Below are 15,122 nucleotides of genomic sequence, written 5' to 3'. Positions count from 1 at the left end.
CCATATCCTCACATTTCCCTGCTTCCTTCCCTCCTTCCCACACAAACACCAATCTACCTTTTATCTGACCCTCATCTTCAAGCTGCATTTATTTATATATTTCATTTACTATATTTATTAACTTTTTCTGTTTTTGTCCACAATAGGACCTGTGAAGAAATGTATTTTTTCCTTTGGAGTTTTAAAAGCTTTTTCCTCTCTGGGCAGAGAACAAGCGAGGAGGAAGAAGTCAGTGGATGGCTTTCCAGGGTCACCTCAACTACCTCATAACAAATGCTAATAGGTCCAGCTAGAAACAACTGGATGGGCCACCACCACCCCTTTCCAAGCAGAGAACAGAGATTTGGAGGTGTTAAGTGCTAGAGAGGTTTCAGGAAGGAAACTTCTGGAGACTTCAGGAAGAACTTCTCTGACCAGATATGATAAAAAAAATCCTTGCAGCAAAGAGGAGGTCTCTCTCGGGAGCCAGTTTGGTGTAGTGGTTAAGTGTGCGGAACCCAAACTGGGAGAACTGGGTTTGATTCCTCACTCTTCCACTTGCACCTGCTGGATGACCTTGGACAAGCCATAGTTTTGGCACAGCTATTCTTGAAAAAGAGCAGTTTCTGTCAGAGCTCTCTCAGCCCCACCTACCTCACAGGGTGTCTGTTGTGGGGAAGGGAAGGGAAGGGAAAGGAGTTTGTAAGCTGCTCTGGGACTCCTTTGGGTAGTGAAGGGAGGAGTATAAATTCCTCCTCCTCCTCTGGGTGCTGAATCAGCCATTTGACCATGTGCTCGCCTGAAGAGCTAGAGAGAGCTTTTAGGTATGGGAACTCTGTAGAGCCGGTCCTATATATTTTAATGTCTGATAGGGCATGTATAGAGAAAGGGAGAGAGGATTTAAGTTGTACCAATTTCTTTTGGATCCCTTACTCAATCTGGTGCTGTGCTAAAAGTATGCTTGCGAACAGTTTCTTTTAAATAAATATTTTGTAACTTTTGATGCTGGTAGTAGGGTGTGTGCAAAAAACAAACAAACCCCGTGGTATTTTTTGCGTTTGGGTTTAGTGGGAAAAAAGAGGATCAGCTAGGGCCGTGGGAGCTGAGAGCCTCACGCTGCCCCAGACAATCCTGGGCTGGTTCCTATTTGCAGCTCTGAGTTGCAAAGAGCACCCAGCCCCAGCCGAGGGTTCTCCCTGCAGGCTCTGCTGGGCAGTCCACTTTAAACCCTCATGGTCTGCCTTTTCCCCCAACGAATTGGATGGAAGAGAGGCTGGTGGATCCCCCAAGCCTTAAGGGATCACTTCACAATTGGCTCTGAAGCCTCAGCTTGCCTAGCCCCCTGTTGCCAAGATAAAAGGCTGGCTCTGGATTTTCCTGTTGCATACCCCCCCCAGGAAGGGGGGTCGGTGAGGATGGGCAGATGGGGCTGGCGACAGTTGTCAGTCTCTTGGAGAGGCTCCTTGACAGCTGCTTACAAGGCTGCTCAGAATCCAGCACCTCGCTTGGAATCCCGCACAGGGCAAAAGGCTCAACAAACGCAGCACGTCAGCCAAACCTCTGCTAAGTCCCGCCCTTTTGGGGGTCCCAGGAGCCAATGGAAAGCTTGTCCCAGCCTCAGCTCCTCGTCCAAGCCCAGAGAAGCCAAAGGGATCAGATCTGGAATCAGAAGTCTTTTGATTTCCGCCCAACAAAACTTGCCCTCACCCAATCCACTCCTCCCTTTCATTCCACATCTATTTCAACTGCCCGAGCACTAGGAAATCCATTGTTTCCCACCCACATAACCAGGTGAAGTCTGCCCTTTTGCTTTCTCCACCAAGAGGGGTGGGGAAACTGGATCGCTTGTTGCCCTGCACACAGACAAAAATCTGTGCGCTAAGGGCTAAAAAGTAATGTGCCAGCAGTGGCTAGCACAGCTTAGTAGGAACACTGATCATGGTCCCTTTAAATGCCTTTTGCAAGCCACAAGTGAACTCCAAAGTCATTTAAATGGCTCACAGTCCCTTTAAATTCCTTCTCAAAGTGGCAAGTTCATCTGGAAGATGCTAACACCTTTTACCTTCAGCTATCCTGCAGTCCCAAAAAATCCTGAATATTTTCAGGATTTTTCAGGTAAGCCATTTTTGGATAGCCAAATAAATAACCGGCTCTATATCCAGCTGAAAAAATATCTGGGAAATACTGCTAAGGTATCTTATGGATATTTTTTCGGCTCAATATAGGCCAAATGAGCACCCCTAACTGGCAGTGGTTCTCTGTATCACAAGGACCTCCACTGTCTTGGACAACTATTTTAAAAGGAGTGCCATGGGGAAAACAGGCAGTTGGCAAAGGCGCGCAAGGCAGTAACCTGTCCCTGTGGTGACCAGGCGCTGTGCAGCAGGAGACACAGAGACAAGGCTCAGAGCTTGGAAGGGAAGCTGGAAGTCCTGACCCTCTCAGCGGGCAATTCTGTACAAAGGTCAGGTGGTGGCAGGTGTTGCAAAAACCTTGGAAGGCAGTGTGGAACAGGGCCTGCAGGCCAGAGCAGGCCCATTGCACCACAGGATCCAAAGCAGCTTACAAAATTCTTTTCTCCTGCATGTTACCCTGTCAACAGCTCTGTGAGGTAAGTAAGGCTGAATGTGAATGGCCTAGGTTCACCCTGTGAGTGTCCAGAGAACAGTGGGGATTTGAACCTGGGACTCTGAGACCTTAGTCTGAAACTCTAACCACTATACCACACTGGCTTTCATGGGGCAGCTGCTGTTGAACACTAGCAAGCTGCCAGTCATGCAAGTTGCATGGTGGCAAGTTGCCTAGTCAGTGCTGCCAGACCAGGCCCCAATGAGTCCACCTTTAAATTTCAAAAAAGCCCTGGAAAGTGCCCTGTTCCCCCCCCCCTACCTTTTAGTGACAGAAACCAGGACTTGAAGGCTAGCAATACTGTTGTGGTTACCTACTAATGGTCACTGAGGACATTCTTTAAAAAAAAAAAAAAGCTAGCAGCCCTGCTTCTATTGTTTTTTAAAAGATTTTTCTGCAAACCTGAGGCATTTTTCGGGTTTGTAGAAAGATCTGGCTTGTCTGTCCATGGCTCTAATTTCTGGATGTAAGAACCCACAGATTTGGCCATGTTCAGAATTAAATATATGACTGCACCAAGAGGCAGCATCTCCATCTCCTTATCAAATATCTTGAATTTTTCATGCATAAACATGGAGAACACATTGGGATAACTGCCAGTGTTAATGATGGTAGTAATTTTGGAATGATCTTTGTATCTACAGGATGGGAGTTTCTAAACTTTGGCTACAGTAATAAAATGTCAGACCAGGAATGGGAGAAAATTTAAGGCAGACACAGCCTCGGTCTATTTTTCCCCTTGCATAAAGTATCTCACAAAGATAATGTTGCATTCCTCTGCTACAGAGGATGTCCCATGATACCACAAAAAAAAGAGTATCCTGTCTGCTGTGGTATGTATGCCTCAATCAACAGTGAAGACTCTTGGTTCAGAATAAACTTTTAAAACTATTTTAACAAACTACAGATTAAAGTCTTTACAGATACAGTGGGATAAGTAGAAAAGAGGAAGAGTCCAGTAGCACCTTACAGACTAACAAAATATGTGGCATGGTATGAACTTTCGTGAGTCACTGCTCACTTCCTTCAGTGGGATAAGGTGGTAGAATCACAGAACAGAAGGGTGGGCTACACTGCTTCAGACCACAGGACACAATTTTTCCCAGTGTTCCTCCATGTAAAAACTCCTTTAAAGAACTCTTTAAAAAGTTCCCTTCAAGAAGATTTTTTTTTTTGAAGAAAAAAAATCAGGGGAAATGCTTTAACTCTTCTCTTTCCTGGCTGTGTGTTTACTACTTGTTGGGAAGTTTCGAAAATGAGATCCTGCACCTGCCATCTAAGTGGTACCATCCAGTCTACTATCTAAACATTCTACTGCATGTGTAGATTCCTTTGGAACTCATTTACCTGTAAAGCTTTTGACTAGTAATTAGTCCCTGTGTATATACACAGATGGATCAGTAAACAGACTGTGGGCACTTATTGTATTCGTACTGTTCACTCAATACAGTAATGCTCATCACTCACATTCTCTATCTGCCTGCTGCATTCGTGTATCTTCCTCTTGAAGGTACGTTTGGAGGTTTTTTAACACCTGGATTTTCAAATTTACTGAACAATTTTTATCAGAAAGGATGTTGTTGTACAGTGTTTTCACCTCCTGTTCAAACATTAGACCTGGGTGTTGTATAAATGCAAACCCTGAAAGAAAATAAGGAGAGAAAATTCTGCTTAATAAATCTCATTGTTCCTGAGCTCCTACCTCAAGACAAAATCCTGACTGCTTTAAAATACAGCACGACAAATAAGCAACATGCATATTTAAAGGCCACTTGATCTTATCCAGACTACCTACAAACCTGTAGGATAATGATAGCTGAGTATAGCAAAGTATACTTCTGTGTCTATGTGAAAAACGATGACATCAGACTTTAAGGGCATCAGCTTCCCTATGAAGTTCCGAACTACTACATTGGTGGTGGTTCAAACTGTCATCAAGCTGCAGCCAACTTATGGGGTTTTCAAGGCAAGGAACAAACAGGTGACTTTGTCATCACCTGCCTCTGCATACGACTACTACATTAATCTGGGTCAAAGTGCCAACATTCCCAAGAATCACTGCACTGGCAAAACCCTCTACCTGTGGTGTGCTAAGTATTCGTACCAAGAGTAAAATAAAACTGCAAGCTTTTGTAAGTTCTTACCTAGACCAATAATGGCTTTTGTTTGTACCTCCTCATCTGAATGTTTGGTAAAATACATCAGCAGTTCAAGTACTTTGTCCTTAATGTTAACCTAGTTACAGAAAAATAGTATGGCTAGGGGGGGGGGGGGGGACTGAAAATGTTTCAGTTCATTTTAAAAATAATCATTAATACCCAAACACATACCTAAAAAGTTTTAGCTGTCATTTATCCCAGGGATTTCAGTCCATCCGAAATTACTTTCAAATATGCAACAGTAAGCAAATAAATACAGCACGTTTACCTTGCTGTTGCCTTTAAAATCTTCTTGATCGAAATCAAAATGCCGACACAATGCTCCAACAGTGAAAAGGGATCTAAGGAGTGCTGGTTTATTTGCTGTGAGTATAGTGCTGTTTGGGTCTTCCTGATGTTGACTTTTTAACTTTGAAAGTGCACCTGAAGAAAGAACAACTGTTTTCACAACTGGTTTCACATGTAATTTTTTTTTTTTTGGCAGTTACTATTTTTATTCAGATCTTTTAATATTCAACTCACCATAATATCTATTAAAACAGGCCCATACAAATTTATAATTCTGAGTGACCTTGTTTACAACGGCCCCAAGGCAACTAACGCAGTGCTGTACTACCTGGAAACAAAACAGAAAGTGTTACAATTTCCTTAGGAACAATGTCAAGGACATTCCAGAGTCACAGAATAGTTCTTAGTTTAGAAACTGTTATGTTTTGTGAAAATATTTCCATAACCAATACAGCAGGAGAAACGAAAAGAGGGGTGAGACACGAATGAGGTTTATAAGATTATGCACGGGATAGAGCAGGTAGAGACAGAAGTACTTTTCTCCCTTTCTCACAATACAAGAACTCGTGGGCACTCAACGAAACTGCTGCGCAGTCGGGTTAGAAGTGATAAAAGGAAGTACTTCTTCACCCAAAGAGTGATTTACACATGGAATTCACTGCCACAGGAGGTGGCGGCGGCTACAAGCACAGATGGCTTTAAGAGGGAATTGGAGCAGAGATCCATCAGTGGCTATTTAGCCACAAGGTATAGAAAGGAACTCTCGGTCTGGGGCAAGTGAAGCTCTGTATTCTTGGTGTTGGGGGGGGGGGCAACAGTGAGAGGGCTTCTAGTGTCCTGGCCCCACTGCTGGACCTCCTGATGGCAGCTGGTATTTTTGGCCACTGGGTGATGGAGTGTTGGACTGGATGGGCCATTGGCCTGATCCAACACTGGCTTCTCTTATGTTCTTAACACAGTGCCCACCAACACCTTTTCTGGTGCCCACCAAGTGTTTTTAACAAGTAGTTGGGGCTTTTGCCCAGCAGGGCTTCTAACTGAGCACTTGAGATTAGGTTGGCTCTGCAGGTTCTTTAAATATGGTCCTTTGGCACCAGCTGCCACCACAGCACAAGGATCTTCACTGTATGAATGAAGGTCAGCTGCAGCAGGCATTTTGTAGCTGCGCCCACCATACTGTATCAGAATTCCAAAGGCGCAAAAAGGTTGGGGACCTCTGCAACACAGTGTTACTGTGACATATATAAAAGTTATGGCAAGCCAAATTAGACATCATATCCATAGATTAAATTAGCATAACCACCTTTCATGTTTACCTGTCAAAATTTCAACAGGTAGAGACATTGTTTTTAAAGCAATTAAAACAAAATGACCAGCTTGAAGGAGAAATTAAACCTTACTGTCATGCCATATTTGATTATAAGCTTCATGAGATCTTCTTCAATAGTAGCAAGGAAGGTCTCGCTTGGATGTTCCATCAGTGGCACTACCAACTCTAAAATTTTTGCAACATTGCAGATCACCATGAAGTCATTCTGAGTCTGTAGGAAAGCATTTAAACGTTTTAAACCATTTAAAATCTTGGCTCTGCTTTTACTACTGTACTATATCATGACTCAGGAATACAGAGTTTATAAAATCTGCTAGTTTTTTATATAACATGTAAAGCATGTATGCACTGTTGAAATCAAAGGAGTTTTACAAAAGCATGGGAGAGAATTTAGGAGGACTGTGTTCACAGATGAGTAAAAACATGAAAGGCAACACCAACAAGGTACAGGCTATTGTCCTAGAAAATGAAATGTGGCCCAGTAGTGTATATTGATTGAACCATCCCTGCAGCATAGAGTTGCATTGTCTAAAGAAAGTGTTTGCTGTGCTCAGTGGTCTCTAGCTATCCACACCGCTGCAACCAAGCTATGGAGTGTAAAACATGTCTTCTAACAAGGAGTTCAGCAGCTTGAAGCCTTCATTCTATGGTTTCCAATGTATGCATAAAAGCTGGAAAATATTTTTATGCTTAAAACAACCTGCTGTGTACTTGTGTACCAGCAGCGCTTCTCAAATGCCACTTGAGAAGATAGCATCATGGAAGCTTACTCAGTTCTTTCATACAGTGTGATTTTTTTCAGCTGTACAGTTCTGGTATTGCTCATCTTACAGAGTGGCAACAGAGACCATCTGGAGAACAACTAATTGCATACTCACTCGCCTGTAAGTAAGCCTGTGGTTCCCTCGGGAGCCACTCCATAAGATGGACCACACCCCAACAGTACACCTCTACAAAGACAGGATTTAAAAGAATGGAGCTTTTCTGATGCTATCTTGTGGTGTGGCACCCAAATCCGTCTGAGGAAAAGAGAAATTCCAACAGTGCTTTCAGTGGGAAGGTTTCATTTCTCTAATGCAGCCACTCCACATGGTATATTAAGAAGAAGAAGAAGAGATTGGATTTATACCCTGCCCTTCACTACCTGAAGGAGTCTCAGAGCGGCTTACAAACTCCTTTCCCTTCCGCTCCCCACAACAGACACCCTGTGAGGTAGGTGGGGCTGAGAGAGCTCTGACAGAAACTGCTCTTTTTTTAAGAACAGCTCTTGTCAAAACTACGGCTTGCCCAAGGTCATCCAGCCAGATGCAAGTGGAGGAGTGGGGAATCAAACCCGGTTCTCCCAGATTAGAGTCCGCGCACTTAACCACTACACCAAACTGAAAGGACCACTTTCTCCAGTATGAATGTACTCGCCCCTCTAGTCATCTTCAGAGGCCCTGCTTCAGGTGCTCCCACCATCTGAGGCTGGCCGGGTGGCAACCTGAGAGACAGCCTTTTCAGTTTGGGCACCAAAACTTTGGAACTCCCCCCAAGGAAGATTTTTCTTTCTCCCTCCATCATTGTCTTCTGCCAGTGCTTGTTTTGTTTGGATACCCCCAATAACTGTTACTGCCCCTCTTCCCTGGTTGTGGCACTGTTCCCCTGTTTATATGTTTTTATTGAACTGTTTTACATATGCTTTGTCTTCACAGATGCCAGCCGCCAAGTGGGGGCCTGGGGATCTCCTGGAACTATGGCTCATCTCCAGACTACAGAGTGTGGACTCTACGGCATTGTACCCAGTCTGGTGCAGAGGTAAAGAGCGGCAGACTCTAATCTGGAGAACTGGGTTTGATTCCCCACTCCTCCACATGAAACCAGCTGGGTGACCTTGGGTCAGTCACAGTTCTCTCAGCTGTTCTTTCAAGAGCAGTTTTCTCAGAGCTCTCTCAGCCCCACCTACCTCACAGGATGTCTGTTGTGAGGAGAGGAAGGGAAGAGATTATAAACCGCTCTGAGACTCCAAGTGAAGGGCGAGGTATAAATCCAATCTCTTCTCCTTCTTCTTCTTCCCACTGAGGTCCCTCCTGTCCTCCCCAGGATCCACCCCAAAATCTCCAGGAGTTTCCCAACCTGGATCTGGCAACCCTATTCCCCCATTCCCTGCCAGTGTCGGGTGTGTGTGTGTGTGTGCTTGGCAACCCTATTTATTTTAAATGCAGTTTTCCTGTTGTAATGGTTTAATGTTTGCATAGTACACACCCCACAAGAAGATCCTGCACTGCTTTACAGGTTGCTCCCACAGCAAACACACACAGGACTTTTGGACCAAGTTCAGCCAATCGGCCAATCATGTTCAGCCAATCAGGACAGCCAGAGACGCAGAAACACAGCTGCAGCATTCTTCACACTTTTAAATGTTTGCTATGGAGAACATAGGTGTATGTGCAAATACAATTGCTATGTGAAGCTTGGAGCTGCCTTAAGTGAAAAGACAAAGGTACCTTTCAAAAATACATGGGTGGGATAACATGCTATTCATGGGTGAAAAGAGAGGGATAGTGACCTGAAGCCACAATTATTCCTCACTGCAACAAACATGACATAGCTGCTTTCAACCACATTATATACCAATACATCAGAAGCCAAGTAGTGAGTTTTTCTGTACTTACACTGCACTTAGTGGTAAGGTATGGCTGCATGGTCATAGCATGTTTGACCATTAACTGGGGCCTGATTTTGCTGAATAAAAACAAAGTGGTTATGCAAGCTACCAACCGACCGGAATTCACACCTTTGTTGTCAGAATCTGCAAAACAAAGAGGAAAAACAGAGATGATGAGTTACTTCTATAGCAGTGAAGTGTCAGAGCATGCAGCAATTGTACTGAGTAGTGCTGTCTGTGTGATATGTGAACCCTGGATATAAGCTGGCCAGGTAAGTCATCAAGTAGTATAAAAGGGAAGCTACTTACAAGTCTGTACTATCTACAGTATTTTATCCCACCCTTTCCCCAAAGAGCTCATACCTGCTTATATAAGTTTCCCTTAGGTGATAAATAAAAACTCGGCAATGAAAATCAGCACTTAATTTTTGAGTACAAAAACAGATGCAACAGATCATTTGTGGCTAATCCATTACACCTCATTTATACATGATGTTTAATTTAAATCCAGGTGGGCAGTCATGTTGGCCTGAAGCAATAGAACAAAATTAGAGTCCAGTGGCACCTTTAATACCAACAAAGTTTTATTCAGATTTATTTCCTTGTATGATTTCCCCCACTAGTTGAATCCAAACAGATAACAGCCATATATCTAAGCTTGTTATTCTTTTAATCTGTTAAAAACAGCTTCATTATTCTGTATGCTAATTTACTGCCCACCATCTATATATATGGCTGTTATTTCTATTCATTTCACTCTGACTGAAGAAGCATGCACATGCACAAAAGCTCATACCTTGAATAAAACCTTGTTTGTCTTAAAGGTGCCACTGGACTCTTTCTTTAATTTAAATGAGACCCTAGTCATGTGCAAAGTGTGCTATCTGGGTAGAAGTACAACACTGATCTCCTGCTATGCTGGCCCTGCATGTGTAGCAGTTCCAAAGAGATGCTGAGGACAGCACGGCCAAGTTCTTCTACCCTGCCAGCCAGGGGTCTTGTTGTAGAAAAAGAGCTGCCGGAGCTCATTAGCATAACTCATTAGCATAACTTATTTGCATATGCCACGCCCCCTGACATCACCGGAAGTGACAGAAGGCCACACCCCCTGACATCACCGGAAGTGTGTCAGAAGGCCCGGCTACTTACCCTCCTGCTTCATCCTCATTCCCAAACGGAATGAGGATCGAAGCAGAGGGCGGGGTAAAGAAGGGGGCGGGGCTTCACCACGTGACCGCCCCGCCCCCTAGAGGTTCTCTTCCGGAGCTCCGTACCTGAGAGCTCCCCCCCGACTAGAGCCCTGCTGCCAGCACCTTAGCCATGGCATTTGGATTCACTAACCCATACCACAGCTGTGCTGTGTGTGGAGCAGCGCTTAGAGCACCACGCCAGGACCTGGGTTCGAATCCCTCACCCAATCATGGAAGCCTGCCAGGTGATCTTGGGGCCCTCACAATCTCTTGGCCTAACCTATCCTCACAGGGTAGCTGTTGTGAGGATTAAGCGGGGGGGGGGCACAATGCGAAGAGCCACTTCGCGTCCCCAATCAGGGAGAAAAGCAGGATATGATTTTTTAAAAGGCTTCATTTTTTTTATAAGATGTTAAAGACTGGAAGAACCCTAACTGATCCTTGTCACTCGATCCTTTGAATTTCATGCACACTGTGAATTCAGTTCTGGGTACACAAAACAAATCCAATTTGGTTTCAGTTAATAAAACAGGCACAATACAAGGGTGCCCGCGTACTACCCTTTTACAATGGGGATAAGACTGAGGGCTGAATCAGGTGACCATTCTGCTGCTTTCCCCCCATGAGAACCATGACCACCCCCTTTTCCTCTCAGCTCTGTGTCTGTATTGACCCACTGTCACACTTCTGAAACCATTTCCACCAACTGTGAGCATCAAATGCTGAACTTTATATGGGTCTCTAATACCACTGAAACCTCCTAAACAGCAAAGAAATAAACTGCAAATGACCATTTTACCTGCCAGAGATTCCTCATATTTGAGAATGTGTTCAACCAAATTATCCACCAGCTGAGTACAGGCCTTCTTCACAGGCTTATAGGAAGCATCTTCTTCAGACTTCAGCAGCTGCAACAACAAAACAGGCAAATTTGATACTGATGGCTAAATCTAAGAATATACATGCTGTCTTCAACAGCATAGAAAGACAATGAATAGCTGGTTCACAGTGACCACAATTAAGATTTAACAAGCTGATAATATGAAGAACTTGAACACAGATATTACCACTATCTGCATAGTCAACAGCTGCAGAAACTGCCTCTAATTCTCATCAATATGAAGCACAAAGCTAATGACAAATAAACAGAATAACAGACTCATAGAGTTGGAAGGGATCTCCAGGGTCATCTAGTCCAACCCCATGCACAATGCAGGAAATTCACAAATACCTCCCCCTCCACACCCCCAGTGATCGCTGTTCCATGTCCAAGAAATGGAAAAAACCTCCAGGATCCCTGGCCAAACTGACCTAGAGAAAAAATGCTTCCTGACTCCAAAGTGGCAATCAGCATTTCCCTGGGCGTGTAAGAAAGGGCCACAAGAACTAAGCACTGAGACAACCCTTCCTGCCCTCCCTCTCATGATCTGTGTAAGTTCACAGAATCAGGATTGCTGTTAGATGACCATCTAGCCTCTGTTTGAAAATCTCCAAAGAAGGAGAGCCCACCACCTCCTGAGGAAGCCTGTTCCACTGAGGAATCGCTCTGTCAGGAAGTTCTTCCTAATGTTTAGCTGAAAACTCTTCTGATTTAATTTCAGTCCGGTGGTTCTAGTCCAACCTTCTGGGGCAACAGAAAACAACTCCATACCATCCTCTATACTTGAAGTACTTGAAGATGGTTATCATATCACCTCTCAGTTGTCTCCTCTCCAGGCTAAACGTTTCAGTCGTTTAAGATTAGATGCTTGTCCTGGTACATTTCATTTCAAACACACACATAAACCCTGAACACTCGACCTCTCCATGCACTGACTGAACAAACACGCAGAGAGTGACAGCAGGCACAAGCATCTCTTCCCCCCTCCCTCCTCCATGTGATTGCTGGCTTGTTAAGCACAGCAACTATGCACAGCTGAAGTGTCCGCGCACAGCCTCCATCCCTATGACTGGCAAAATCTGGAAAGCAACTTACAAAATTTCTTTCCTAGATGGGTTTTCTACAGGCATCCTATCCTCCTTCTTCCCGCTCCCTAAAGCACGGTATCCAGAAAGCCTGATAGTTAATAGGTCGGGAATTCTGGTCACTACAAGTGTCCAAAACCCACTTGGGGAAGAAATGGAGGAATGAAAAAAGGTGAAGGAATGACACTAAGAATTTTTGCTCCTTCTGATGGCTGCCCGCAGCCATCAAATTGCTCCCCATCAGAGGGGCAGATAAACTGGGAGGGAATGGAAGGGATGGTGGGAGAAATTGTTCTCTGGCTTGGATTTACCATATTGGCCATGCAAGATGTTGGCAGCTGGGAAACTCATTTCATTTTAGAGTCTTGTTCTCTGAGCCAAAAGAACGCAAACTTTGTTACTATTTCTAACAGTAACAAAAAATCAGGAAACACTAACCAAGATGGAATACACTTTCTTTAAAATAAAGTAACAACTGGGAAGGTATTTAATCACTTCTGTTGTTCACATATATCCACTGGGTGTTAAATATGAACATGGTATACAATATTCACTTAGCAATGACACTTCTTAAGACAACATCCAGCATTCAGTTACACTGAACCAGATTACCGTAAAACCAAGTAGGGGTGGGGGAAGAGATAGAAAGGTTAGGAAGTTAAACATTATTAAGTAGCCTCTCCAAATCCCTCAGGTATTGATGCTTTCTCTAATGGATATTTTAAAAGTGTACTTACTAATTGCTTATATTGTTGTTTAAATAAAGTGTTATTTTGCTTTATTAATTTTTAATTTTTTGTTTCTTGGAATTAAGTTAATTTAATTCTGTTGCTTCCTTTTAGTGTATTTTATTATGTTTAATTATTGTTTTGGGGCTATGGTTGCTTTGTAAGGTGCCTTGGGAACGTATTACAGAGCAGGGCAAAATATGAATTTGTTAACCAACTGTCAAAAAGCCTGCCAGATATACTTCAAAGTTAAAAGTAACGTATCAAAAATATTACTCACGTTCTGAAGAAGCTGCTCAAACCAGTCATACCCTGTATCTCTACAAGCTGCAACCTAAAAAAAAGAAGTGTGAAAATATTTTTTGAAAATATGATTTAAACATTAATATTAAACTAAGTAATTTAATAGGCTCCAAGTGCTTTCAACCCTTACAACTATTGGTTTAAAGTTTCCATCTCTTCAGCCTCTAACTGTAATCTTCACTGAACCTAGCCCTGCACTAAAAGTAAGATTGTTAGAACGGGGGCAGCAGAAGCCATAGTAGCACCTCCAAAGGAATGGCTTTTCTGTTTGGAAGGGAGATTCCCCCCCCCATCCCCCTCTCCCAGTTTGCTCCCCACACTGTTCCTACAAGTCTGCTGACTCACAGCAGCACAATTTCAAGAAGCAAAGAAAGCTGCAGTATGAAGGGGGAGGTGCAAACGTTATCTTCCCCTTCGAGTGACTTCACTTCTGCTGCTTAGGATACAAGCCATAAAAGTTTGATTATCCAGCTTCAATCCAGCATGTGAAGATTTTTTTAATAAAGGAAACGTACCACGGGGCAGAGAGAAAGGGATACAGCTTATATTGGGGAGGGGGGATCAGAATAATTTTTTGACTGTTATACTGGGAGAGCTCTCAGCCAAGTACTAAGGGGGAGGGAGATTGTACTTCAATGCACCAATGATGTCACAAAACTACACCACAGCCACATTGGACACAGCACCCTCTGGCCCCCTCTCTTGTGCTACCTGATAAAGAACATTCACACTTTCAATCGTACCACATCAGTGATATTCAGTATTTTCCTGGTCATTGCTTCTTTGTCATTATGAGGTGTTGGGGTAAACCACAGCTTCTGGAATGTTTCATTCACCAGTTTCTGGAGAGAACAAGATACACCAAATCAATGGTTAAACTCAGCTTGCAAAATCTCTAAATAACCACACACGAAAATTCCTCTGGGTCTGAATAAATCCAATCTACTAGGAGCATTACTGGGAGAGCCCCAGTTCAAAAGTATAGCAGTTCAGTGGGGCAGGAACCTACATTCAAAAAAGGTTTGACAGAAGTAACCTACATGGAAGAAAATTTATCATACCTTAATGCCTTCCTCGTCATTGACTCTGCGAATCATTTTTACACACATTTCTGTAATTTTGGGAAATGTGGGTTGTTCAATGCAGATATCCCGAAGAATCTTTATCACTCTTTTTCTGACACTAATACCAGTATCCTGCAAGGAAGAAAAAGGAAGTTAATTTAACAGCTTTTAACAATGCACTGTCAATCATACAACAGCATGATTTATTAGCAACACAAAATTTGATAGATCTGGACCATATGGCACTACGAATATATTAATAAACTGGAGCAAGTGTATATATGTTTATATATGAATGTGAAAGTGTATATATGAATATAGTGTATATATGAATGAAAACCTCTTGAGATAGAGTATATATGAATGAAACCCTCTTGACAAAAAAAAATTAAACAGAAGTCCTTAAAAGCCCCTTAAACACTAGCAAAATCTATTTCAGCACAAGTTCACTACATCAGATCTTATCACCCGAAAGGATTCACTAATCTTTAAACAGCAGCTACATTTAAAAGGCAAGCCTGGTAAACAGAACAACTGCCTTTCACTGTAGTCACAAAAAGCTTTATAAGAACTTCATAAATACTGAAATTTAAGAGTAACCGTACCAATATTCGCTCAATCAGCATGTCGTAATACTGTTCAGCAAGCTGTGGTCGACAAAGCACAAACCGACCAAGTAACTCAACGGCTGCCTCTCGTACACTAGTGGAATTATCCATCAACCGTCCATGAACACCCCGCTGCATATCCAGCTACAAGCAACAGGCAAAATACAAAAGCAAAGTAAGAAAGAGCCAGAAAATGTGATTAATGAGAACAGAAAAACATATGCATGCACGCA

General features: G+C 43.1%; 1 protein-coding gene across 1 annotated transcript in view; it reads right to left on the bottom strand.

The window, feature by feature from the left end:
- Positions 1-15,122, bottom strand: part of NIPBL (Nipped-B homolog (Drosophila)) — a 180,294-nt gene that overhangs the window by 12,231 nt on the left and 152,941 nt on the right. Inside the window, exons 29-39 of the mRNA XM_015408480.1 lie at positions 14,887-15,033; positions 14,279-14,413; positions 13,961-14,059; positions 13,195-13,248; positions 11,021-11,129; positions 9,039-9,175; positions 6,455-6,595; positions 5,289-5,382; positions 5,035-5,189; positions 4,752-4,842; positions 4,075-4,248 (exon numbers count right to left, since the gene is read on the bottom strand). Coding sequence (XP_015263966.1) covers positions 4,075-4,248; positions 4,752-4,842; positions 5,035-5,189; positions 5,289-5,382; positions 6,455-6,595; positions 9,039-9,175; positions 11,021-11,129; positions 13,195-13,248; positions 13,961-14,059; positions 14,279-14,413; positions 14,887-15,033 — 1,336 coding nt within the window. The remainder of the gene's footprint in view (positions 1-4,074; positions 4,249-4,751; positions 4,843-5,034; positions 5,190-5,288; positions 5,383-6,454; positions 6,596-9,038; positions 9,176-11,020; positions 11,130-13,194; positions 13,249-13,960; positions 14,060-14,278; positions 14,414-14,886; positions 15,034-15,122) is intronic.

This window comes from Gekko japonicus, unplaced genomic scaffold, assembly GCF_001447785.1.
Source record: "Gekko japonicus isolate JY-2015 unplaced genomic scaffold, Gekko_japonicus_V1.1 scaffold964, whole genome shotgun sequence".
Classification (NCBI taxonomy): domain Eukaryota; kingdom Metazoa; phylum Chordata; class Lepidosauria; order Squamata; family Gekkonidae; genus Gekko; species Gekko japonicus.
This window is presented reverse-complemented; position numbering and strand designations above follow the sequence as displayed.